This window comes from Heteronotia binoei, unplaced genomic scaffold (assembly GCF_032191835.1).
Source record: "Heteronotia binoei isolate CCM8104 ecotype False Entrance Well unplaced genomic scaffold, APGP_CSIRO_Hbin_v1 ptg001011l, whole genome shotgun sequence".
Classification (NCBI taxonomy): Eukaryota; Metazoa; Chordata; class Lepidosauria; order Squamata; family Gekkonidae; genus Heteronotia; species Heteronotia binoei.
The window spans coordinates 367090-391516 of NW_026800152.1; the positions used below are offsets into that span (position 1 = coordinate 367090).

The window sequence follows — 24427 nt, forward strand, 5'->3', positions numbered from 1 at the left end:
CAACCGACCCCCCCCCCCAAAAAAAACACACACACACACACACACAAGAAAAAGTTATATGGTAAGATGCTTTCATCCTAATATACAGAACAAGTAGACTTGGGCACCCCTTGTTTTCTGTGTTGTGTTTCTCATGCTCTTAACTTTCAAACACATTTCAAGGAGCAGACCAGCTATATGCACAATTCAGGGGAATAGAAGCTGAGAGGGAGAGCACAGTGGTGTGGGGAAGCAATTGAAATTGTCATTCACATCCCTGAGCATTAGGGATAGGATCCACTGCTGTTATCATGCAAGTTTCTCTTTTTCACAGGAAGGAAGACAGGCAACTAACTGGCCAAGACTCAGACAAGGGAATACCAGCTGCCATCAAGAGCTGAGCAAGATCCAGCTCCTCAGCCTCTCTCTCTCTTATGTGTGCAATTAAACTATCTGCTTGATTTGCAATGTAGCCACTTTTGTTAGTCACATTGAGGAGGGCTCTGACCACGAAAAGTGAAATATAAATTCTCCAAACAAATAAGCAATGTATTCCAAAAAACAAGGGCATTTAATAATGTCATATCTACAGATATGTTGCAGCACATCTAAATGCTTATCTGTGATGAGATAAAATGTTTCCATTGGTACATTTCAGTGTTTTATAGTAATTGTTTTTGATTCTGTGAAAAATTCATAGGAGTCCTTTGCCCCCTCTCTACCTATACCTGAGTCTTTTGTGCCACCAAAGGGCAAATTTAAATCCCTGATAAGCCAACAGTTGGTCCACACCAATCCACACTGGAGTCTCTTAGCAACACGATGTACGCGCCCCACGTTACTTGACCAGACAGTGGCTGCCAGGCCATATTTGACCCCATTAGCTCTCATAATTACTTCCTCTTCAGAGTCAAACACAGTGACACAGGTCACAGGACCAAAGATCTCATCTTGCATGCAACATGAGTTATCTTCAATTTCAGCAATGACTGTTGGAAGCATGAAATAACCATTCTGATTTCTAGGATGAAGAACCAAGAGATCCTTTCCCTCACCACACAGGATCTTAGCTCCTTCTTCCTGAGCTTTTTTGATATAATTCTTTACCTAAAAGGAACAAAAAGGTATTCTTTAGAAAGGCCCATTTCTGATTGTCATACCAGATATATAGGCATACATGGAACTATTGTCCAGTTACAGTATTTCTAGAGATTACAGATACTTAAAAAATCTTGAGAATGAATATTAATCACTGCAAGAAAAATCTTAGGCCCCTAAAAATGTGATGCTAGTAGTTGAGAACTTGAAATCTTTTTTCCTACTCAACTGACAATATATTTGAAAGGCAAGGTGAAAAACCAGCATTTCTAATTTAAGCTTCTTGTCACTTGTGCCAAATGTACATTGCAGTGCCCAGTTTTAACAGATACCACAGGGTTCAAATATGTTAAAGCATACTAGCATAGGATGCAATGTGAGGAAAATGCCTTGGCCCCTGTGTCCTACTTGTTTGGCCCAGGAAAACTGCTTGTTTACTGTGTGATCCAAGATGCTGGACTAGATGAACCACTGGTATGATCTAGCAGGTTCTACTTATGTTCTAATATTTCTGTTCTAACTTATGAAGTCCTATCCCTTATACCAGGCAAACTATGGCTGTAATTTGAAAAAACCTTCTGCCTATGTTCTAGGGGGTTTTTTTAACCTGCTGGCAAAGAGGCCCAATGATTAACAGCTCCGCATGATTTTTTAAAAGAGTTTTATGGCAGCATAATTATTAATAGATTTATTATGGCACAAGCTTTCAAGGAATTATTATGGCACATCATTTATTATAGCATGGCCAACTTCAGCACATTGCTGTACGGGCCCTATTTTTTTTAAAAAAAAAATTGTCACTCCCATGTATATATATTTCATGAATTGAGCATACATTGCATGTACCTGATGAAGTGGGTACTCTGTGGCATAAGAGTATACACCATAATAAATTCACTAGTCTTTAAGAAGTCAAAATACCTTTTTCATTAATTTTCAGCTGTTATAGACTAACAGAGCTACCGGTTTAGAATTGCTGTCCCATGTAATGGTATTTGAGCGCAAGTGGTTTGTTTTTACCTTTGCTAAATGTTCTTTACTTATCAGTGCTCCAACATCAGTTGTAGGATCCAAAGGGCTTCCAACCTTCCACTTTTTGACAGCCTCCACAAACCTTTTCAAAAACTCTGAGTAAATGGTCCGCTGAACAAAGATTCTGCTTGTGCACAGACATATTTCACCCTGAGAGAGTGAAAAAAAGAAGCAGAGATCACAGTGTTATGGATGATTATTACTGAAAATTGCCAGAACTATTCCTACCAACTCATGGAACACAGTAGTGTGAAAGCATAACTTGATTGAAAACTTTATTGATTCTCACAGAGAGAAGTATTTCTCTCAGATCTCACGAGCAGAAAGAAAGCAAGGGCAAGAACTAAGAGTTGGGGGAAAGTGAGCAAGTAATAGAGTTGGGATAAGGTAAGACATGGCTTTTTTATCAGGAATGTACAGAAACGATGTTCCAGCTGGCTTGGCATCAGGGGTGTGGCCTAATATGCAAATGAGTTCCTGCTGGGCTTTTTCTACGAAAAATCCCTTTGTGAAACAATGGTTATATCAGGAGGTGTGGCCTAATATGCAAATGAGTTCCTGCTGGGCTTCTTCTACTAAAAAAGCCCTGAGGTAAAATGTAAAATTACTCCATCAGATTCACATCTCAAATGCCTTACTGCCTGGTGCCAAACAAGGCTCTCCTTTTCTTTAAGTCATGTATAACCAATCTTTGTCGTTGACTCAAGGCAGATTACAGTATGTAGAAAAATAATTCAGGTAAGTGTGAATTCTCAATTCCCTTATTTGCTAAAGGAATGAGAAATCTGAGAAGGCATTTATGAGAAGAAGGGTAAGGAAGCAGAAGCACTTCACACTGCAAATACCCCTCCAGCATCCAAAGTAACAGTATGCACATGGCTTGGAAAATCCTAACAATTTCCTCATAAGATCTTAGGTTTTGCCTTAGTCTCCTCATTTATCTTACAAAGTTTCCTCTTCATCCCCCATCAACTGCTCCACACAAAGAAGTCCATCATGTGATGACTGCCATCTCACATGAAACAGGCACCACAGACCAAACATCCCATCACCATGAACAACGTTTTCAACAAGAACAGTTGAGGCAGTTGCTTGCAAGGCAATGAATGGGAAGTAATGGTGTATGAAGTGATGCAACACATGTTTGAAACATAACCCAAAGACAGAAAAGGTGTAACCCTACAGTGATGAGAAGGGACATTATTGGAGCGTGACAAATTGAAAGCTGTTGTGCTGGAACTCCAAAACAATGGCTGAATACTGAAGAGTTGTGACAATTGTTGTTCTTCAGAAACTGGGTATGATCACCCACTTGAGAATTGCATTTGCTGCATAACCAACTGAAGAGAGATGTCACCATTAGTCCGTTTGAAACTAGCACATAAAATTTGGCCAGTGAACTAATGAGTGCCATTACTACCCTTTAAGTTCTCTAAAGACTCATAATGCCTAACTTCTGCATATGCATGGCCTATATATCAGGAGGCCAGGTGGCTACAGGGAGCTGCTAGGCACAAGTAAAGAAGGGGTATCTACTCTTGTTGAAGGTTTCATAAAACATGAGCTGCACGAAATCACAATGTCATTTACAGAACACCTTGGTGACGTTTCCTGATCCAAAAATTGGATGACTGCTGCTTTCAGACAATTTACAAAAGCTTGCTCATGCAACTGAAATGAAGTAATCAGTTCTTCAGCCATGACAAATTCTAAAGCTTGTAACTTTGGATCCTTAATTACACATTCTAAAGCTTGTGTAACTTTGAGACCTTAATTTGGATCCTATGCCTTATTTTCATTTGTATTCTTCATGCATTACAGAGACAGTCCTCAGCTGCTAAAGTGCTTCCCTTGTTTGCACTTCTACTTATGGGCTTTTTTTGAGCAGGAACGCATGACCAATGTGCTCCAAGGAGCTGTTAAATGCCTAGCACTGGAGGAAATGTGCTCCAAAGAAGAGGACTGCTCCACCCTGGATAAAAAAGAACACAAACAGAAACAAAATTCAGGATCCAAGGCCCTATTTCATTTGCAGTTCAGAGTGCTTCTTCACTCATAGAGTAATTAAGTTGTGAGATTCAATATCTCTGGATGTAGTGATGGCCACTAGCATAGACTAGCTTGAAATGGGATATTAAGATGAATTAATGGAGGATAGCCAAGTTGTCTAAAGGGAATCTCTAGACACAGAGACAGTAAACCTCTAAATACCAGAGCAAGGAGACAAGATATGGGGAAGGGCTTTTATTTATTAAAATATTTCTGTCTCACCTTTCGTCACAGCAGGTCACAAAACACAATTTAAAATATGTAGAATAAATTAAACTCAAAATAACTCCCCCCTCCCTGCAAAAGATACCTGTGGTCTATATTACATTAAAAGCTCTGACAAATAAAATGGACTCCCAGTGCCTCATAAAAGTTACTAGAGGACTCAACAAGTATTTCAGATGCACAGTGCTAATATAGCAACTGAATCACAATATAGAAGATGTTGTATAACCATGCATAAGGCAATACTGGCACATATATAAGAGAGGTTGCCAGCACGCATATATTATGGACTGAGGAGAATTCTCTGAACACTGAGAAATCTCAGAAAGAACCAAACACCAAATCACTTACTAAACAGTATCCACATTAAGTCGACACCATGTTGGATGGACTTTGAGCCAATCCTGCCTTATAAAACTACCTTTCACATACTTCAGCTTCACAATCAAAGTCTTAAACTGGGAGTTGCCCATTGCCACATACCTGATTAGCAAAGCTAGATCTTACAGTGTCAAGAATGCATTCATCCAAACTGGCATCCTCAAATATGATGGCTGGATTCTTGCCTCCAAGCTCCAATGAGAGCTTCTTGCAAAATGGAGCACTCCTTTCAATGATGCGCTGACCAGTAAGTGTGCTTCCAGTGAAGGAAATCAGTGGCACCTTAGGATGGGAGACTAGAGCATCCCCAGCTTTGGAGCCATGCCCAAATATAATGTTCACAACACCTGGAGGGAATCCTTATAATCACAAATATAGAAAATGTTAAGGAAACAGCATCTGGTCCTAGGAAAGAAGGAGCAGTTTCATTCCCTGGCAGAGTAACCCGAAGGAAGAAGGCCCACCTCCTCAGAGTCTGACACCATTCCATTGTTGAGTGTTAAAGTCAATGTCCTAGATCTGGGGTAGGAAAGATTTATCTCATTACTGTCATGGAGTGATGAGGCAAATGGGGCAATCATGTTGGGAACTGATCAAGGATGACAGAAGCAGGTGGTGATGGGGGAAAGGTGTGATACAGACAGCTTTAAAGTAGAAAGATGTAAGCACTCTTAAGGTAACCTCTGCAATCTCTAAATAAGGCAACGTCTTCCTGTAAAGTAATACCAACTAACTAATAAGCACAGTTTGAGCTTTTGTGTGCAAGCACACTTTGTCAGATACATGAAAGCTTATATTGTGAATAAAACATTGTTGGTCTTAAAGGTGCCACTGGACTCAAACTTTGTTCTTCTGCTTTAGATCAACATGGCTACCCCACCTTAATAAACATTGGTTACATCTATATACTATTAGCCACCTGTGGCTGTCATCAGCAGATAGCTAAATATGCAGACTGGGGCTGTGTGGAGGCTATACAGATATTTCTGCAATCCAGGGAGTTCCTAGGCTTGCAGAAAAATCTGATTTAAAAAAAAAATACAAGGGAGTTTATAAGTAAAGTAGAAGTAACATGCTTACTTCTATTGCACGCATTGTCATCAGTAACAGGAAAAGAAATGTTGCCACCATAGTTGCTAATGGGGGGTGGGGGTGAGGTGGGATCCTTTAGGGGCCAGAAGCAGTGCAGGGTTCACCAGCATCATTACTGTGGGGAAGAAGCAACTGTGAACCTGGTGGCTGGGAGCCACATAGGCCTCACTGCCACCATTGACAGCAGGGAGGAAAAGCCTTAGCAAGCCTAGCAGATGGAAGCCACACGGGGCTCACTGCCATTGATTGGGAGGAACCTTATTAGTCTCAGTGAGCCAGAGCCATGCAGGGCTTCCCACCCTTTAAGGGGGAAAGAGCCTTAGAAGACCTGGGAGTTGTGCAACACTCTCCAGCATGGTCATTGGGGGGTGGGGACCTGGGCCCAGCAGCAACAATGGAGGGGAATAAAAGTTGGAGGCGTCAAGGATCTTCTTCCCTTGATTGTGATTGCACACAGCAGCAGTAGTGCTGGGGGGAGGAGAGAGGAAGCCAGGTCTATAAGCAAGAGTAGTTGTGTAGATGGGGGGAAGCCGCAGCAAGCTTGCAGTAGCTGCATTGATTGGTGGGGAAACTGACCCAGCAGCAGGTGCTAAAAGCTGTGATGGGGAAGTGGTGATGGGGGAGAGAAGCTGTGGTGGGGCAAAGCTGGGGGCTGCACTGGGCTGCCGGAGATCTTGGCAACAGTGGGGTGCCTTAATGGCCCTGGAGATGACAGCAGCTCCATTACTGGAGGCTGGGAGACACTCAGGGCCCAAGAAGGGTTGTGGTAATTTGCCAGCAGTTTAAATATTGTTCCATTGTCACATTTTAACAGATTGTTTTGCATTAAAATATACAATATCCCCATGCAAAGATTTGTCCGCCTTTTCATTTCAGGGTTACCTGCTTTGTCTAGAAGCTTGCACATCATCCAAGCAGTGACCGATGTCATTTCACTGGGCTTGGCGATGACAGTGTTTCCACACATGAGAGCTGGGGCAATTTTCCATGTCAGCAAGTAAAGTGGCAGATTCCAAGGACTAATTAAGCCAGCTGAAGAAGGAAGGAAATGAAGCAGGCCCAAAACGTTCAGCAAGTTTGTTCAGACAAGGAGTATTGGCCCAAAGTTCAGATTCCCCTGACATCCAGCCAAAAGAGATTCACACTTTCTGGAAGAAACACTTCTGTTGCTTTTCTTTACTCTGTATCCCAATGATAGCTACAGACAAGGAACCATACTAAACTGCTACCCTACCTCGGAAATATTCATTTATATAGACTTTCCATGCATATATACTTTTGTGAAATGGGCATAATTTATTTCCTTAATCACTTACAGCGTGGTTTATTATGATTAGCATTAAGATATTTCGTGTGAAAAAATCACTCTCAAAGGAGGAAGGAATTTTCTCTCTGGAGAGCTGCAACTTAGATGAAAGAATAAAATACATGTGCACTCCCCAAGACAATGTTCTACCAAAAAATTGGAGCCACCTGTGCCTCTAATTTTTAAAAGGGAAACAAAATAATCACAGACCTGTCTTACTGCATGAGGTTTGATCCTAACTGGGGGATCTGAACCCAATTCCAAGCCCAGCACTTTACCCTACAGATCCCACTATAACTGCCTTTTTTTGTTTTTTTTGCCATAAAGGCTCAGTTGATTCACAGGAATCAGATAGGGTTTTCAAGGCACAAGGCATTCAGAGGTGGTTTCCCATTGCCTTCCTCCATGCCAAGACCCTGGTATTCCTTGGAGGTCTCTCAACCAAATACCAGCCTTAGCTTCTGAGATCTGACGAGATTGGGCTAGCCTGGGCTATCCAGAAATAAGGCATTCCTTTACTCCACTTCTCCTCCCACCCCAATTCATTTTGTTAACAATGCAGGCAATAGTGATTGATTTAAAGTTTGCTTACAGACTTCTGGATCTTCTCTGCTGGGAATGTGGGACAACTGCAATTAAGAGGGCTTATAGCTGATTTTTGCTTGTAAAGCTTTACTCTAGTTTTGAACTTGTGTTGGAGGGTGTATATTCTGGATAAATTTCAGCTAGTACATTAGTAAAAACAACATGTCAAAAACTGGATTTTGCTTCCAATATTTGCATTATTAGAAATATAAACATGAAAATAATGAAACTGAGTCATTGTACATTATATTTTTCTGAATAAAACTGAAACAATATTTTTAAAAACCTATGAAAGTGCTAACTGGCTTCTCTTATGTTTTTATAAATATGGAGCAGAGGTCCATCAGTGGCTATTAGCCACAGTATTTGTGTGTGTGTGTGTGTGTGTATTTTGGCCACTGTGTGATACAGTGTTGGATGGGCCATTGGCCTGATCCAATATGGCTTCTCTTATGTTCTTAACTTCCTTGCTGATAGCCTGAAAGTCAAAGCGGCAAATGATATGGAAAAACAATGTATCTTCCAGAGGAGCAAGCTCTTCCCCTTGTGCCATTTGCCCGATAGATATGTCTTCCCCTCTAGAACAAATTTTGAGTCCAGTGGCACCTTTAAGATCAACAAAAGTTTATTCAAGGTATGAGCTTTCACGTGCAGGCACACTTCCTCGATTACATCCATTTTTCTGAGGTATGTATCTGAGGAAGTGGGCATGCACAAAAAAGCTCATACTTTAAACAAACTTTTGTTGGTCTTAAAGGTGCCACTGGACTCAAAATTTGTTCCGGCTGCCCACCTAGATCTATCTCCTCCCACAACAATTACCATTAGCAGCAGCAGGAAGCAAATGAAAATGCATGTAATGTACCCAGCTTCTTTCCCTTCTGTGGTTAACAAGAGGTTGCAGCCTCTAATTTCTAACAAGAAAATGGAAGGGAAGATAAAGGGTTATCCTTCCTCCCAGTGCCCCAGTCGAAGTGACTCTTCCTGTAGCTGTGTGTTCACATTAAAGGAAAAGTCAGACAATTCAGTAATGAATAATGTCACATATATTTTCCTCTTCTTTGATACTTCGACACGGATTTTTCTGAATCCTTAGGATTAAACTATGCAAGACCTTCTTAAAAAACAAGTTAGGTCCAGACCTGGCTCGCATGTCCACTGTGAGGAACATTACTTTAAAGTCTGTAGGGGCACAGTTCAACTAGGGCCTGTGGCACTTGAGAGAATTCGTGCCCCACCCATGCACTATTTACCCAAAAAAACTTGGAAAACAAGACCCAACTTGTTAAAAATGAACTTCTGCAGTTTGGCCTCTAGACAAGGTAAATTAGACTGAGAGTGAGTGGCCCCACATCATCTAGTATCCATCATGGCTAAGTGGGGATGTGAACCCTGATATCCCCAGTGCCAGTCCAACACTAACCACTACATCACTAATTGCTCTAACAATTATGTGAAAGATTGTTCTTTAGAGAGAAAAGTGGGGAAAATGGTGATTCTTGTAATAACCTCCTAGGATTAGTGGAACATTTAATTCTGTTTGGGAATAGTATATGAATTTTATATATAAAAGTCTATCAACTAAAATATTGTATTTATTTACTTCATTTAAACACAACTCTTTCCCCAATGGGAACCCAAAGCAATTTATATTGTTCTTCTCTCCTCCTCCATTTTATCCACACAGCAACCCTGTAAGAGACTTGTCCAAGGTCACCCAGCAAGTTTTCTTGGCAAGAGGGGAATTCGAACCTGATCATCCAGATCCTACTTTGAAGCAAACCACCACACCGTAGTGGCTTTCAAGTGGCACTAGAATGAATTCATAGCAATTTTACCTGAGGAAGTGAGATCAATAATACGCAGAGGCAGGCAATGACAAACCATCTCTGACCATCTCTTGCTTTGATAACCTTATGGGGTCACCATAAACAGGGATTGTTTTGTAGAAAAATAGGTGGTAGAGCTCATCCAGGAATTGTTATGCAGCTGTACCTACTATTCAAGGGATTGTTATGCAGCTGTACCTACTATTCAATGGACAAGGTGGGAAGAAGGAGGTAGAACTGTCAGAAAGATTCAGGAGCTGTGCTCCTGTGAGCTCCCGCTCAATCTGAGGTAGGGTTGCCAATCCCCAGGTGGGGGCAGGGGATTTCCCAGTTTAGAGGCCCTCCCCCCACTTCAGGGTTGTCAGAAAGCGGGGGGAAGGGAGGGAAATGTCTGCTGGGAACTCTTTTATTCCCTAGGGAGATTTATTCCCATAGAAAATAATGGAGAATTGATCTGCGGGTATCTGGGGCTCTGGGGGGGGGCTGTTTTTTGAGGTAGAGGCACCAAATTTTCAGTATAGCATCTAGTGCCTCTCCCCAAAATATCCCCCAAGTTTCAAAAAGATTGGACCAGGGGGTCCAATTCTATGAACCCCGAAAGAAGGTGCCCCTATCCTTCATTATTTCCTATGGAAGAAAGGCATTGAAAAGGTGTGCCCTCCCTTTAAATGTGATGGCCAGAACTCCCTTTGGAGTTCAATTATGCTTGTCACAGCCTTGCTCTTGGCTCCACCCCTAATGTCTCCTGGCTCCACCCCCAAAATCCCCAGATATTTCTTAAATTGGACTTGGCAACCCTAATCTGAGGCCTGACCATAAGTCAACTGTGACTTGATGGCGGGAAATAAATAATAAAATAAATCAACTCATGCTGTGCTTTGGTTCTGCAGATAACTTGAAAAGAAGAAGAAGAAGAAGAAGAAGAAGAAGAAGAAGAAGAAGAAGAAGAAGAAGAAGAAGAAGAAGAAGAAGAAGAAGAAGAAGAAGAAGAAGATGATGATGATGATGATGATATTGGATTTATATCCCGCCCTCCACTCCGAAGAGTCTCAGAGCGGCTCACAATCTCCTTTACCTTCGTCCCCCACAACAAACACCCTGTGAGGTGGGTGGGGCTGGAGAGGGCTCTCACAGCAGCTGCCCTTTCAAGGACAACGTCTGCCAGAGCTATGGCTGACCCAAGGCCATGCTAGCAGGTGCAAGTGGAGGAGTGGGGAATCAAACCCGGTTCTCCCAGATAAGAGTCCGCACACTTAACCACTACACCAAACTGGCTCATGTGGGATCTCTTCTTGATAGTTTTGTATTTTTGAAGATGATTTGTATTTTTGAAGATGTATCACAGCTTTTAAAGTTTTTCTCAATGATAATTGTATTGTTGGTAAATCATGAACAAGAAATGTGCAACTGCTTGTTAAGCAAAAGATCATAACAATGCATAGGAATACTCTAAAAATGGTAATTCAGTGTGGTTGAAGCAATCTCCTTAATACTATGATAGATCCTATCCTACCACTCCACTCAGCAAAGTTCATTTATTTATATATTCCTCGCCTTTTCTTTTGGCTCAAATTTAAAGCCTTTCTCAAGTTGAAGTAACTCTTCCATTGCAGGAAGCCTACTCAGGATTCACCCCCAAAACAGTTTGTGTATTTGCTATGGTATAGTGTTCAGCTAGAAATAGACAAATAATATGTTGGGGCCAAATAACAGATCTGACCTTTTGCTCTGTTTTCACTGAAATTCAGCTGCAGAGGAGAGGCTATCAAAGTCTTCAGAGCAACAGAGCCAGGACAAGCTGTTAACAGTTTTTTTCTGTGCCATTTTCCTGATCAGTTACCCACCTACCCACCTCTGCCATTGCTGTTTGCCCCAGGCCAGGGGAATAGAGAGAATGCAAAAACCTACATGAACTGCCAGGAGAGGTTCGACTGAAAACTATGAAGAAATAATAAAGAGAAAGCAGAAAAGATGCTGTGATGAAAAATCATGTGAAGCAGCAAGTAATGCTATCTGTAGAAGGTAAGTTCTGAGATGACTTTTTTCACTTGGACAGACAACCTTGTCAGTATATTGAATTACCATTTTAATTTGCTTTCAACAGTGGTAATTTTAGAAACCATGAGTGAGCAGAACATTTTCAAAAACATGTTAACTTTTCTTGCATGTACCAAATGATTGCAATATTACAGAATTTTAAAACATTTTATGAATTTTGTATGTCCAGAGGAAAAGAAGATATTTAGAGGCATTAAATATTGTGAACATAATTACCAAATATAATCAAACCCCTGCATCAGTGTCTCCTGTTAGTCAAATTCTAATAAGCTGCAATAAATAACATCTGTAAGGAGATCATATCATCTGGCTACCCTTGTCAATTGACAGTAGACTAAGGAAAAGTATTACTGGTGAATTTGCTGCTAAATCAGTCTGGAAAATTATCATAATATGAAAGTCTCTCCATGCATTCCAATGAACTCACATAGGGTGAGGAAAGAACTTGCCACCTTCACCCCTCTGCATAATCAGTGGGTGTACCTAGAATGCACTCTGAAAGGAACTCGACTATTACTGGATTCATTTTTGCTTATGAAAACTTTCAATACTTGACCTGTTTCTCAGTAAACTTACACATTGCTACTGACACCCCCCTTACTGGTTGTTCTAACTGGAGGGTGGGGGGGAGATCCAGTTGGATAGGTAGCTGGTAGTCTGAAGCAGCAAAATAAAACAGAATCAAGATTTGAAAAGAGCCAGTACAACTGGACCCAGGCAGGGAGTGTTCATGTAGAGAGGTCAAGTGCTTTATTGCTGGAATAAAACAGGGTTGCACTTACTGATGTTCATTTAGGGGTCTTTTGTGCAAGCATACATGGGATTGCATGATTGCAGGCCAACCATGGAGAGGACCTTCCAAGCTTTGCTGAAGAAGCTTCTAGGATCTGGAGTACTCCCCCCTCCCTTCTGGCTGTAGAGATCCCTTTTTCTGCCCAAAGAGTCACATGACAGATGCAGAGCAAGCACTCCCTCAGTTCACTTCACTGCCCACAGCAGGGAAAGGAGAGAGGGGTGTGTGCCTGCACAAAAGACCACTCAATGAACAGCAGTCACAGGTAAGTGAACCCTGTTTTCATCTTTGTGGCTTCTGTGTAGTCCTACATGGGAGAATAGCAAGCTCACCTGCCCTAGGAGGAGAGTGTGGGCTGATCACCAGAAAATTGCTTGCAACACTGCTTTTCCCACTGCAGTTTCACCTCTGGAGTCCATATCCATTGAATAGTGTTTGGTGAACACAGAAGGAATGGACCACATCACTGCCTTGCAGACATCCTCCAGGGCGAGTTTAGGACAGAAGGTTGCCAAAGATGCCTGGGCCTTTGTCAAGTGAGCTTTCAGGAGTACAGGACAAAGAGTCTTAGGGCGTTTTCGCACTGACCTTAATCGGCAGCGACGTCCCTCTTCACCGCGCAGGATCTGCGCGGATTTCGCACCAATTGCTGCGGAGCACCCGGAAGAGCCGCAAAGTCCCGTGGCTTTTGCGGCACAAATGGAAACTGGGTTTTGGCGGTTTCCATTTGCGCTGCAAAAGCCGCGGGACTTTGCCGCTCTTCTGCGCAGATCCTGCACGGTGAAGAGGGACGTCGCTACCGATTAAGGTCAGTGCGAAAACGCCCTCAGCCTACAAGAATATGCTGTTCTTATTGCAGAGACCACCCAGTGAGAGAGACTGTGATGATGCAGCTCTCCCTTTATTTGGTCCTCTGAAGCATATGAATATGTTTCTGTCTCTCCTGAACTCTTGTGTTTTGTTTTGTTTTTTAAAGAATGTCCTCCATGCATCTAGTGTGTATAGTGTTTGTTGTCATAATGACATTGGGGGTGGAAGTGTAATATCCTGATTGAGGTGGAATTGCAAGACCACTTTGAGAAAAAATGCTGCACTAGGTCTGAGAACTACCTTGACTAAGTGGAATTTAATAAAAGGAGGGTTGCAGAGCGGAACCTGTAGTTCACTCACCCTCCTAGCAGAAGTGATCACTACCAGAAAGGCAGTTTTGCACAAGACAAAAGACAAGTCAGCAACGGCCATGGGTTCAAAAGATTTATACATCACTTTTGCAAGGACTAAAATCTAAAGAAAAACTCCATTGTAGAACTGGAAGTATAATAGGTGGGAAAATATTAAATATCCCTTTGAGACATTTTTTGGACTCTGGGGCAGAGAAAAATTGAATACCCCTTGACCCCAGTCGCATGTGTACCTGCACAGAAGCCACAAAGATTAAACTACTGTTGTTAAAGATCATGAAGGTACCTTCTCAAACCTTGCATGACAAAGACTTGACTTTGTATTTTAAAGCACACCATGACACCTAGTGGTGCATTGTGGAATTCCCTAAACAGCAATTGAGTTTTATAGGTAAAGTATGTGATTGTTTATGGTGTGTCTAATTGACAGTAATTAAAAAAATAAGAAGGAAATTATATTCATTTCTGTGAGATGACCTGGATAACCCAGGCTAGCCTGATCTCTTCAGATTTTGGAAGCTAAGCAGGGTCTCTCTTGGATGGGAGACCACCAAGGAAGTCTAGGGTCACTACACAGAGGGAGGTGATTGCAAACCATCTCTGAATGTCTCTTGCCTTGAAAACTCTATGGCAGAGATGTCACTCATTTGTTATGAGGGCCGGATCTGACATAAATGAGACCTGGTCAGGCTGGGCCATGTTGGGTCCGGCCATGTGTGTACCTATTTAAGATTAGGTAGCAGAGACATAAACTTTATAAGGGACACAGACAAACGCAATTAAATACTTCTGTAAAAATGTAAAATAAAACATGCTTAAAACATTAGCAGTCATTGGTCTTAAAAGGTACTTTCTTTGTATTTCTCCTGTGGGATCCAGGGAACTGGCCAAAGGAAGCTCTAGCTCTTTCCCTCCCTCTCCAGGGGACCAGGAGGGAGGGAGCCTCAGCCAGAAGAAGGAAGAGAGGCTTGGCTCAGTAGCTCTTCTGTGTGATTGAGAGAGCCTGGCAAAGCAAGGTCTGCCCCCCCTTCCTCCCCAAGGGAGCAACCTCAGCCAATGGAGAAAATAGAGGCTTTTCTCTGTAGCTCCTGTGCAATTGAGCAAGCCTGGCCAAGCAAGCAGTTATGCAGAAGGAAGAGCAGAGACAGAAAAGAAAGCAGATGACAACCAGTTGCTTGGGGGCCTGATAGGAGCCCTCTGGGGGCCTAATTCAGCCCCCGGGTCACATGTTTGACATCCCTGTTCTATGGAGTCACCATAATTCAGCTATGACTTGTCAGCACTTTCTATCACTATTCTGTGAGATGACCAGCTATTAGGGTGGCCATAATGTCTGAAGGCCAGCCAGGGACACCTTTGGCCAGCCAGGGACACCTTTGGGAGGGGGAAGGCAGGCGCCGCCGGAAACAGGAAGTGACGTCACTTCCGCGGGCCTCTGGAAACAGGGAGCCTCTGGAAACAGCCGCGGGCCTCTGGAAACAGGCAAGGTCCCACAAGGCCCTAACCTCTTTTCTGGCAGTTGATTCCACCAGGATGGAGCTGCCACTGAAAAGACCTGATATGTATCGGAACGCTGTCTACTTGTTATTTTGTGAGCTTATCTGAAATATTTAGTGATGACTGGAATTGATGTTATTATAGTCATAGGCAAATTCTTCCTTAGGCAAAGGGAGTCTACTACTCTAGGGAGCAATTTGAGGGCATTATTGAAAGACTGCAAATGGACAGCTATTTAATTAAACACTTTAATAGCAGCTGAAGCATCATTGGATGTTGCATCTCAGATGCTGATATGTGGCTTGGCACCAGAACATAAACTAGTCACCAGTGCATAAACTTTCTGGACAGACAATGGAAATTTTGAATTGTGGCCTAGACAACAGTGATTTGAAAAACGATGAGATCTTGCAGCAATGGCCAAATTAAACATTTTCAATATTAGAAAGAAATCAAGGTCAATGAAAATTTTAGGCAAGCTTTTTAGTAACTTACAGCCATCACTGTAGGGTTATTGCTATTTTTCACTTCTCTAGCCTGGATAGCCCAGGCTAGCCTGATCTTGTCAGATCTCAGAAGCTAAGCAGGGTTGGCCTTGGCAAGTACTTGGATGGGAGACCTCCAAGGAATACCAGGAATGTGACACAGAGGCAGTGGCAAACCATCTCTGAACATCTCTTGCCTTGAAAACCCCATGGCTGCAACTTGATGGCAAAATAGTAGTAGTAGTCATAGTTCTGGAGTGCCTTACAATGCTAAACTGAAATTCAATTCAACTCAATAGCAATAAAAAGGAAACTTCAGTCTATCTAAATAAAATATCCTCCCAAGTAGATATTAATTCTGTCCCCTAATAAACTAAATGATCTTGGAAAGACCTTACCAATTCCCACTGGTGTTCTTGCAGTGTAATGCATGCAATCCATATAGTCCATCTGTGTACTCTCTGTTGTCTGGTGAAGAATGGAAGATGAAAAAAAACGGAAGTTGTATATTGCTCGGGGGATGTCCACCATTCTAGCAAATGTAATCGTTTTCCCTGAAACAGACATTTGGCAAGCATCACTGAACTCTTACAATGATTATTACAATACTTTGGGTAGGTACAAGTTATCAAAAATTCTAACTCTTGAATGACATTTTAAAGTTTTCTTACAAATGAACAAAGATAATGGCACAGTTCTTGCAGATATTACACAGAAAAGGGGGAGGGGGTGGTCTAAAATATTCAATAACTAGGTCAAAGAACAAACAGAAAGTAATAGCTGCCCAAGGTTATGGGTGTAGGAACTAGGGGCGCTGGGCACAAACATTTTAGTGCACTGGCATAAATCATTGCATGGTTTGTGCTTTGGTTACTGGCAACTGCTTACCTCTGTAACTTCCCATTCTTTAAAGCATCTCTAAGAAACACTTTAGACCCCTTAAAAAAACTTTGCCTGCCATTCCCTTCACTCACTTTGCCTGCCATTCCCTTCACTTACTTCATTCTATACTCCATCTACCCCCTCCAATCTACCTTAATGGCTGCCATACCAAGCCACATTTGTCTCCAGAGACATTGGTAGACCTCTAATCAGCTCTTAATCTGAGAAATCAAGATGAGCAATTGTTGTACTGAGCTTCAGTACTTCAACAATTTAGTCTGATTTCCTCACTTATTATGCATCCTAGGTCACACGGCCAATATCCAAGCCAAAGTGTTTAGTTCTGTTCACCACTGCCCAAGACAGTCTTTTGCCTTTACCTTGATCTTTTGATTCTGCTTGTGCAAAGGACTCCAGATCTTCTTCAATGAGGTCTGCCAACTTGCTCATTATTTTTGACCTGTCTTGAGGACTTTTGGCAGACCACCCTGGGAAGGCATTTTGGGCAGCTCTGACTGCAGCCTCCACCTTGAAAAGACAATTAACTAATACAGTTAATGTGGTGTTAAAGCACCACTTATTTAATTTATATGTAGAGTACATCACATGGAATGCTGGCCTGGATAAAGCACAAACTGGAATTAAGATTGCCGGGAAAAACATCAACAACCTCAGATATACAGATGACACCACTCTAATGGCAGAAAGTGAAGAAGACCTAAAGAATCTCTTGTTGAGGGTGAAAGAGGAGAGCACAAAAGTAGGCTTGAAACGCAACATCAAAAAAACTAAGATCATGGCATATGGCCCCATCACTCCTTGGCAAATAGAAGGGGAAGACATGGAAGTAGTGACAGACATCACATTCCTGCAGATGGTGACTGTAGCCATGAAATTAAAAGACGTTTGCTCATTGGGAGGACAGCTATGGCAAACCTAGGCAGTATAATAAAAAGAACATAAGAGAGGCCATGTTGGATCAGGGCAATGGCCCATCCAGTCCAACACTCTGTGTCACACAGTGGCCCCCCCCAAAAAAAGGAGGTTCACAAGTGGGGCTAGAAGCCCTTCCACTTTGCCCCCCCCCCCCAAACACCAAGAATACAGAGCATCACTGCCCCAGACAGTTCCAATAATATGCTGTGGCTAATAGCCACTGATGGACCTCTGCTCCATATTTTTATCCGAACCCCTCTTGAAGCTGGCTGTGCTTGTAGCCTCCACCATGTCCTGTGGCAGTGAATTCCACATGTTAATCACCCTTTGAGTGAAGAAGTACTTCCTTTTATCCATTCTAACCCTACTGCTCAGCAATTTCATTGAATGCCCACAAGTTCTTGTATTGTGAGAAAGGGAGAAAAGTACTTCTTTCTCTACTTTCTCCATCCCATGCATAATCTTGTAAACCTCTATCATGTCACCCCGCAGCCGATGTTTCTCCAAGCTAAAGAGCCCTGAGTGTCTTAACATTTCTTCATAGAGAAAGTGTTCCAAACCTTTAATCATCCCAGTTGCCCTTTTCTGGACTCTTTCCAATGCTATAATATCCTTTTTGAGGTGCGGTGACCAGAATTGTACACTGTATTCCAAATGAGACCACACCATCAATTTATACAGGGGTATTATGATACTGGCTGATTTGTTTTCAATTCCCTTCCTAATAATTCCCAGCATGACGTTGGCCTTTTTTATTGCAATCACACACTGTCTTGACATTTTCAGTGAGTTATCTACAACGACCCCAAGATCTCTCTCTTGGTCAGTCACTGCCAGTTCACGCCCCATCAACTTGTATTTGTGGCTAGGATTTTTGGCCCCAATGTGCATTACTTTGCACTTGGCCACATTGAACCTCATCTGCCACGTTGATGCCCACTCACTCAGCCTCAACAGATCCCTTTGGAGTGCCTCACAATCCTTTCTGGTTCTCACCAACACTAGATGGCAGTGTTGAGTTGCTATTCCCTCTTCCCCGCACAGGACTGTCAACTTTATTTTAATTATGACACCTTCAGAAGGATATTAAAAGGCATTTCTTTATTGCAGAATGTTAGGTTAAACATCAAGAAATAACTGGGCAAACCCTTTGGCAGTAAGACAACCAAAATATCATACAACATCTTAAGAGACTTCCGTTTTTCACATTCTGCTCAGGACAAGCTTCATTTCAGCACAAGTTTTATAATAATTTATAAGAATAGTTCAAAAGCCATCCTGAAAGGGAAATAACAAGATTCTTACTGGAGAGAAGCTTGTATGCCAGGACCAGCCTTATGTCAGGCACTAGTTAACACTTTGCAGAGGTCGCCACTTTACCACAGTAGGAAGTCAACGAGAAAGAAGCCCTGCCTTGGGGTGAGGCAACTGTTCCCCCTGTTAACATCCAAGACAAGACAAGAGACACTGATGCTAGAAAGCAGCAAAAAAATGATGGGAAAGAGGAGGCGGACCAATTAGATGTCCAGTGGCCTCAGATACAAGCCTATGAGAATGGAGAGCAAGAAACATTGGGAGAATGGAAGAAACCTGCTCAGAACCAGTACCGAGACCAGGGAGGCCTACTGATTTACAGACCATAGAGCAGTGGGGGGGGGGGGGGGAGTGCATGCACTGTCACTAGAAATACCTGGAATACAAATATCTAAGGGAAATAGCCTCATTTACATATTTCATTTTGCAGGATTAGTCCTCACTTCCAGACAGTGTTCCCGCTCAGCTGAGTTTGAGTGAGTTTGCTCACAGATTTTTAGCCTTCAGCTCACACATTTTTGTCTTAGCTCAGGAAGGATGATCCCAGAGCGCAATCATTTATGTAGTAGCTCATAGCTTTCATGCCAGTAGCTCACAGCTTTAATCCCAGTAGCTCACAAAGTAGAATTTTTGCTCAGAAAACTGCAGTTTAGAGGGAACATGGCTTCCAGAGGAAATTTTGTCTCTCCCTGTGGCAATGGCAGGTGAGTTACCCAGAGCAGGAATGAGCAAGAAACAAAGACATGGGTAGGATACTAAGTCCGGTTAGGGGTAAGGAACACAACTCTTTAGAAAGAGCAATCGCTCCCAAATGCCAGAATTTTTAAAAAGAAGTAGGCATATGTTACCAGTCACCTATAAAGCCTTTCCCCCCATGAAATAATTAGTCCTTCACTGCTGTAGGCAGGGGCTCTTCATGGCTTGTGATCCAGGAGCAGAGTGCTCAAGTGTTTCAATAGGAGGAGACTCTCCACCGGGACTTTTTTTGAGCAGGAATGCACAGGAACATGGTTCTGGCTGGCTTGGTGTCAGGGGGTGTGGCCTAACATGTAAATGAGTTCCTGCTTTTAAAAAAGCCCTGTGTGAAACAATGGTGATATCAGGGTGTGGCCTAATATGCAAATGAGTTCCTGCTGGGCTTTTTCTACAAAAAAAGCCCTGCTCTCCACATTAGGGTTACACATTCTTGCAACCAAACTTATTCAGCAAATAGACATACAACCAGAGGATAGGGCGGGGGGACTAGTCACTCTTTGTCTAGAAAAGATGTCCTTGATGTTTGTGAAAGTAAATCTTGTAGCAAATAACAAAAAGCACAGCTTCAAAAATCAGAAGCTGGCAGTCTCTGGGAAGCAACTCACAGATTCCCTGAAAACCTGAGAGATGTTTCTGGTAGCTCTGGAAAGCAACGGATAATGGGCTGCATAGACCTTGTTTAATTTTAACAGAAGTTGCAACAATGCACTTAGAACAACAATGATATAACTGATACATATACCAAAACAAAAATTTCTTTTTTCCCTGCAACTTAATATTTTCAATTGTAAGCTGCTTTGGACCAGAATCTTTTGAGAAAGCATGAATAGCTATAAATGGCATAGGGCTGGATCTAGATTTCCACTAGGGGAAGGGGAAGCAATTTAATTGACCCCCCCCCTTACACTGCAGACCTCCAGAGTCTCCTCATGCTTTCCTGAAGGGCCCTCATACCCCAGGGGCAGCATTTCTGGGACTCTCTCAGGCTACAGCAGGACAGGGGAGGTGAGAAAGCCCTGTTCTACTACCACAAATCCTTTCAGTCAGTGGAAATTACCAATGGATTCAACATATGATCATATTGACAAAAATCTTTGCAATTATACATTTAGCAACGATCATAGGAACCTACTGCTTATTGGGAAAGACCTGACAGACAAAAGTCAGCAAGTGTTGTGTGTGTGTGTGTGTTTGGCCTTTATGTTCTATTTGAAAAACAGTAGGTCAGGAGTGTCAAACTCATTTCTTTTAAGGGCCAAATCTGACATAAATGAGACCTTGTCGGGCCGGGCCTTATTGGACCGGGCCGTATGTGTACCTGTTTTAAGATTTGCTGTTCAGCTGCACAGTCGAGTCCAACTCTTTGCAACCCTGTGGACAAAGGCATGCTAGGCCCTCCTGTCTTCCACCATCCTCTGAAGTCTGCTCAAATTCGTGTTAGTTATATATTTAAGATTAGGTTTTAAAAAACCCTTAATACATGATTAAAACATTAGCACTCATTGGTCTTAAAGGTGCTTTCTTTGTATCTCTCCCATGGGATCCAGGGAACTGGGCAAAGAAAGCTCTTTCCTTTCTTCCCCAGGGGCCCAGGAAGCGGAGGAGCCTCAGCCAATAGAAGGAAGAGAGGCTTGGTTCAGTAGCTGTGCTGTGCGACTGAGAGAGCCTGGCAAAGCAAGCTCTCCCTCCCTCCTTACTGCCAAGGAAGGAGTCTCAGCCAATGGAGAAAATAGAGGTTTTGCTCTGTAGCTGCTGTGTGATTGAGCAAGCCTTGCAAAGCAAGCTGTTATGCAGAAGGAAGCAGATGACAGCCAATTTTGGGGGGGCCTGATAGGAGCCCTCTGAGGGCCTGATTCAGCCCCCGGGCCACATGTTTGACACCCCTGCAGTAGGTGGAGTAAAAGAAACTGCTATGCAATCTTAGTGATTTTTGTCCACCTGTCTCAATATTGTATAGTTATATACAGAATAACCTGTTTGCATTCATATCTGAGGAGGAGCAGGATCCTTTTCCTATGAAAACTTGCTATGGCTAGACTAATCATATGGCTCAATTGAATTGTAGTTAGACATCTTTCATTTTAAATATCTTTCACTTTCTCTACAAAAGGGAGGCCTTTGCACTTGTTTTTCTTGCGACGGATTCTGGACCTCTCAGGCTTCTCCTTCATCAAGTAGCTCAAAGACCTTTGTGCCTGTTGTTCCTCTGAAATGCAGGTTTCCCTAAAGATGTATGTATGTAGCGGCTAACCTTCAGGCAACAAGCACAACTTCAGTAGCACTAGTTATACTTCAACTATCACTTATCTATGCCTGGTAAATATTTGATCAACTAATGCTAAAGGTTACTGAGGAAGTTCCAAAAATTACGTGGCTAGTTTTTGAAACATCCTCACTTACGTTCAGATGATTTTAAATAGAAATTACTCTTGAATAGATGTTTTTTAAATAAAGAAATTAGGCACAAAATTGCCTCCAGTATATATGGAAATGCATGCCTTCTCATCTTGCTTTGATATGGGATTAAATACTAAATACTCTACTAGAATAGTAGATGCAGCTGCGATGCCCCTCTTGGGAACATATCGCTTGCCACCAATTCAGCTGGATGTTTCTAAAGATAATAAATACCTTGAATATCAAGAGCACGTCTATCCGGGGACTAGAGATCTCGGACATTACTGCAGATCCAGGGCTTTCCTTCACAAAGTTACAGGTAACTTTGGTTTCAGTATTTTAAGGCTTTAGACCAGGAGCCACAACAATTGCCACTATTTGCCATAAGAATTTTTCCAGACTAATACAAAACATAAAACCATTGAAATATTGTTTTTTAAAAAAAAAATGGTTAAAACATTTTAAGAGGAAACAGAATGCTAATCTTAGGTTTTCAAACAATAATTAACATGCTTTATGGCTATTTCCAAAACATTGTTGCCTTGTAATCGTGTTAACAGGCAGTAAAATTTAATCAGTGCAGCAACTCACCTCTTCTTTGCCACTATCTGGTACCTTACAATACACTTCTCCTATGGAGGGGTCATAGGAATCTAAAAAAGAAGCACAAGGAACAAACTGGCCATCTATATAGTTCTCCAAAACCAGATGAGCTTTTGAGCTGGCCATTGGAAGCAGTGTTACCCAAATGCTCTCGTGGAACCTTCTTGCAGACCTGTCTATTGACATGGGTAAGCTTGAACTCCTCCCTCCTCGTAAAACTTCATTAACTGGATCCAAGTGTGGGAGGTTTTCTAGTATTTGTGGCAAACAGGCTATGTAAAGGACCTTCAGTGAAGCTGATCATAGGAATTTTTATCTGCAATAAAAATGACAATTAGGACTGGCCTTTTTTATTGGAAAATATGTTGGTGCAAACTTCAGGTCTCCCAGGGGCTTCATTCCATGATTACGTCTGTTCTGTAACCCGCCCCCCCCTCCCCCTCCATGCCTTTTGGCAAAATGCTCTTGATTACACCAGATGGTATGTAGGGTAGCCATATTTTGTTGGGGGCTATATTGGATACAAGTTAGAAGCAGCTAAAAGACAATCAAATAAATGAAGCACCTGTACATTTGTGTATTCTAACACTACGTCTCATTATTTTACCAAAGTCACAAAATAATGGTTTTCAGTTTCTTGTCCAGAATTATTTCATAATTCCTATCCAGATAAAGTAGTTGGAATTTTTTTTTCATGTGCATCCCTAATGGATCACTTCTTGCACTCATTAACAGAAGGGACTATAAGATTTTCAAAAATGATCCAATACAATCTAAATTGGTGCAAAGTCCCTACGCCACATTTTTGTCATTTGAGCTCTCACAGCTGAATGCCTCTCTCCAACAAGCTATATAGAATTATTTCATTCACAAAGCAGTGTGTATACCAACAGAAAAATCTCTTAGAGTTTTACTATAGTCTCCAAAATTTGTCAGAGCTTTTAAGGGACAAATACCCTGCTTAAGGTCACACTGCAACTTACCAGCAAATAACTTGCTCAGACTACTTAATTCTAAAAAAGAAATTGATGGCTTGTAATGCAAAGCAGGACAGTCAGCACAGTGTAGTGGTTATAGCACTGAAGCAGGTTCTGGGAAACTCAGGTTCAAACCCCCTGTCAACGGTGACTTTGGGCCAGTCACACACACTCAGCCTAACCTACTTTGCAGGGTCGTTGTGAGGATAAAACAGGAAGGGAGAATATTATAAGACTTTTGAGTCTCCACTGGGGACAAAAGTAATGTGTAAATGTAAAAAATGGACTGTTTCAAGTAACTGAAAGATTTAGCAATAGGATATTTGGGAGCTCCAGTATATTGGACCATTAAATCTTAAAAATTCTTATTATACTTCTTGTCATTTGCTACACAGATATTTTACTGAGTGCATAATTGGCTATTTACTACTCCAAACACTATAAATGCCATCTGCAGAGTTACTGTTGCTGGCTGAAACACACTTGGGATCTTTTAAGGTCCAGCTCTCATAATCTACCACTGAGTGGTACTTGCATAACATGTCTGTATTTCCTTACACTGCAACTCTGAATGCTGCCACGCTTCTGCCATTTTTGTGGTGGTCTTGCTGGATTTCCAGGTATGCACATTGTCTTGTCAGTACAAGTATATGGATGTAGGCACTCAGGCTCCTAAGTGTCATCTCACCTTTTCTGTGGTTTCCTATCACTGTTAACAAGTACATGCAGATCTCCCAATGTTGCAGTGCGCTTTGCATTATATACTGCACCAAACCAACCACACATTACACAAATACTGCATAAAAACAAGAGGCTAACACTCAAAACTATACCAAAGGAACAAATCTTGATATCAATACCATGCAAAAACTATGCCCCATAGTGACAGGGGTTACATGTAATTCACAGTGTGCTTACCAAATGGAAGTAGCAAGCTAGAATTCTATCTTTGTAGAATATAGTACAAGAACA

General features: G+C 42.0%; 1 protein-coding gene across 2 annotated transcripts; it reads right to left on the bottom strand.

Annotated features, from left to right (window-relative positions):
* Nucleotides 1-531: 531 nt before the first annotated feature.
* On the bottom strand, nt 532-22632 carry LOC132590899 (2-aminomuconic semialdehyde dehydrogenase-like). 2 transcript variants are annotated; one of them, XM_060263824.1, is made up of 7 exons: nt 22467-22632; nt 16853-17000; nt 15989-16144; nt 6739-6888; nt 4867-5123; nt 2098-2259; nt 532-1086 (listed from the first exon to the last, which is right to left on the bottom strand). In XM_060263824.1, exons 1-7 carry the CDS (start codon nt 22602-22604, stop codon nt 634-636), a joined length of 1464 nt encoding a protein of 487 aa, XP_060119807.1. In that variant the 5' UTR covers nt 22605-22632; the 3' UTR covers nt 532-633. The 2 variants fall into 2 exon arrangements, with proteins under 2 accessions (XP_060119807.1, XP_060119806.1); XM_060263823.1 differs by having other exon boundaries at nt 4867-5111; nt 22467-22608.
* Nucleotides 22633-24427: the final 1795 nt, after the last annotated feature.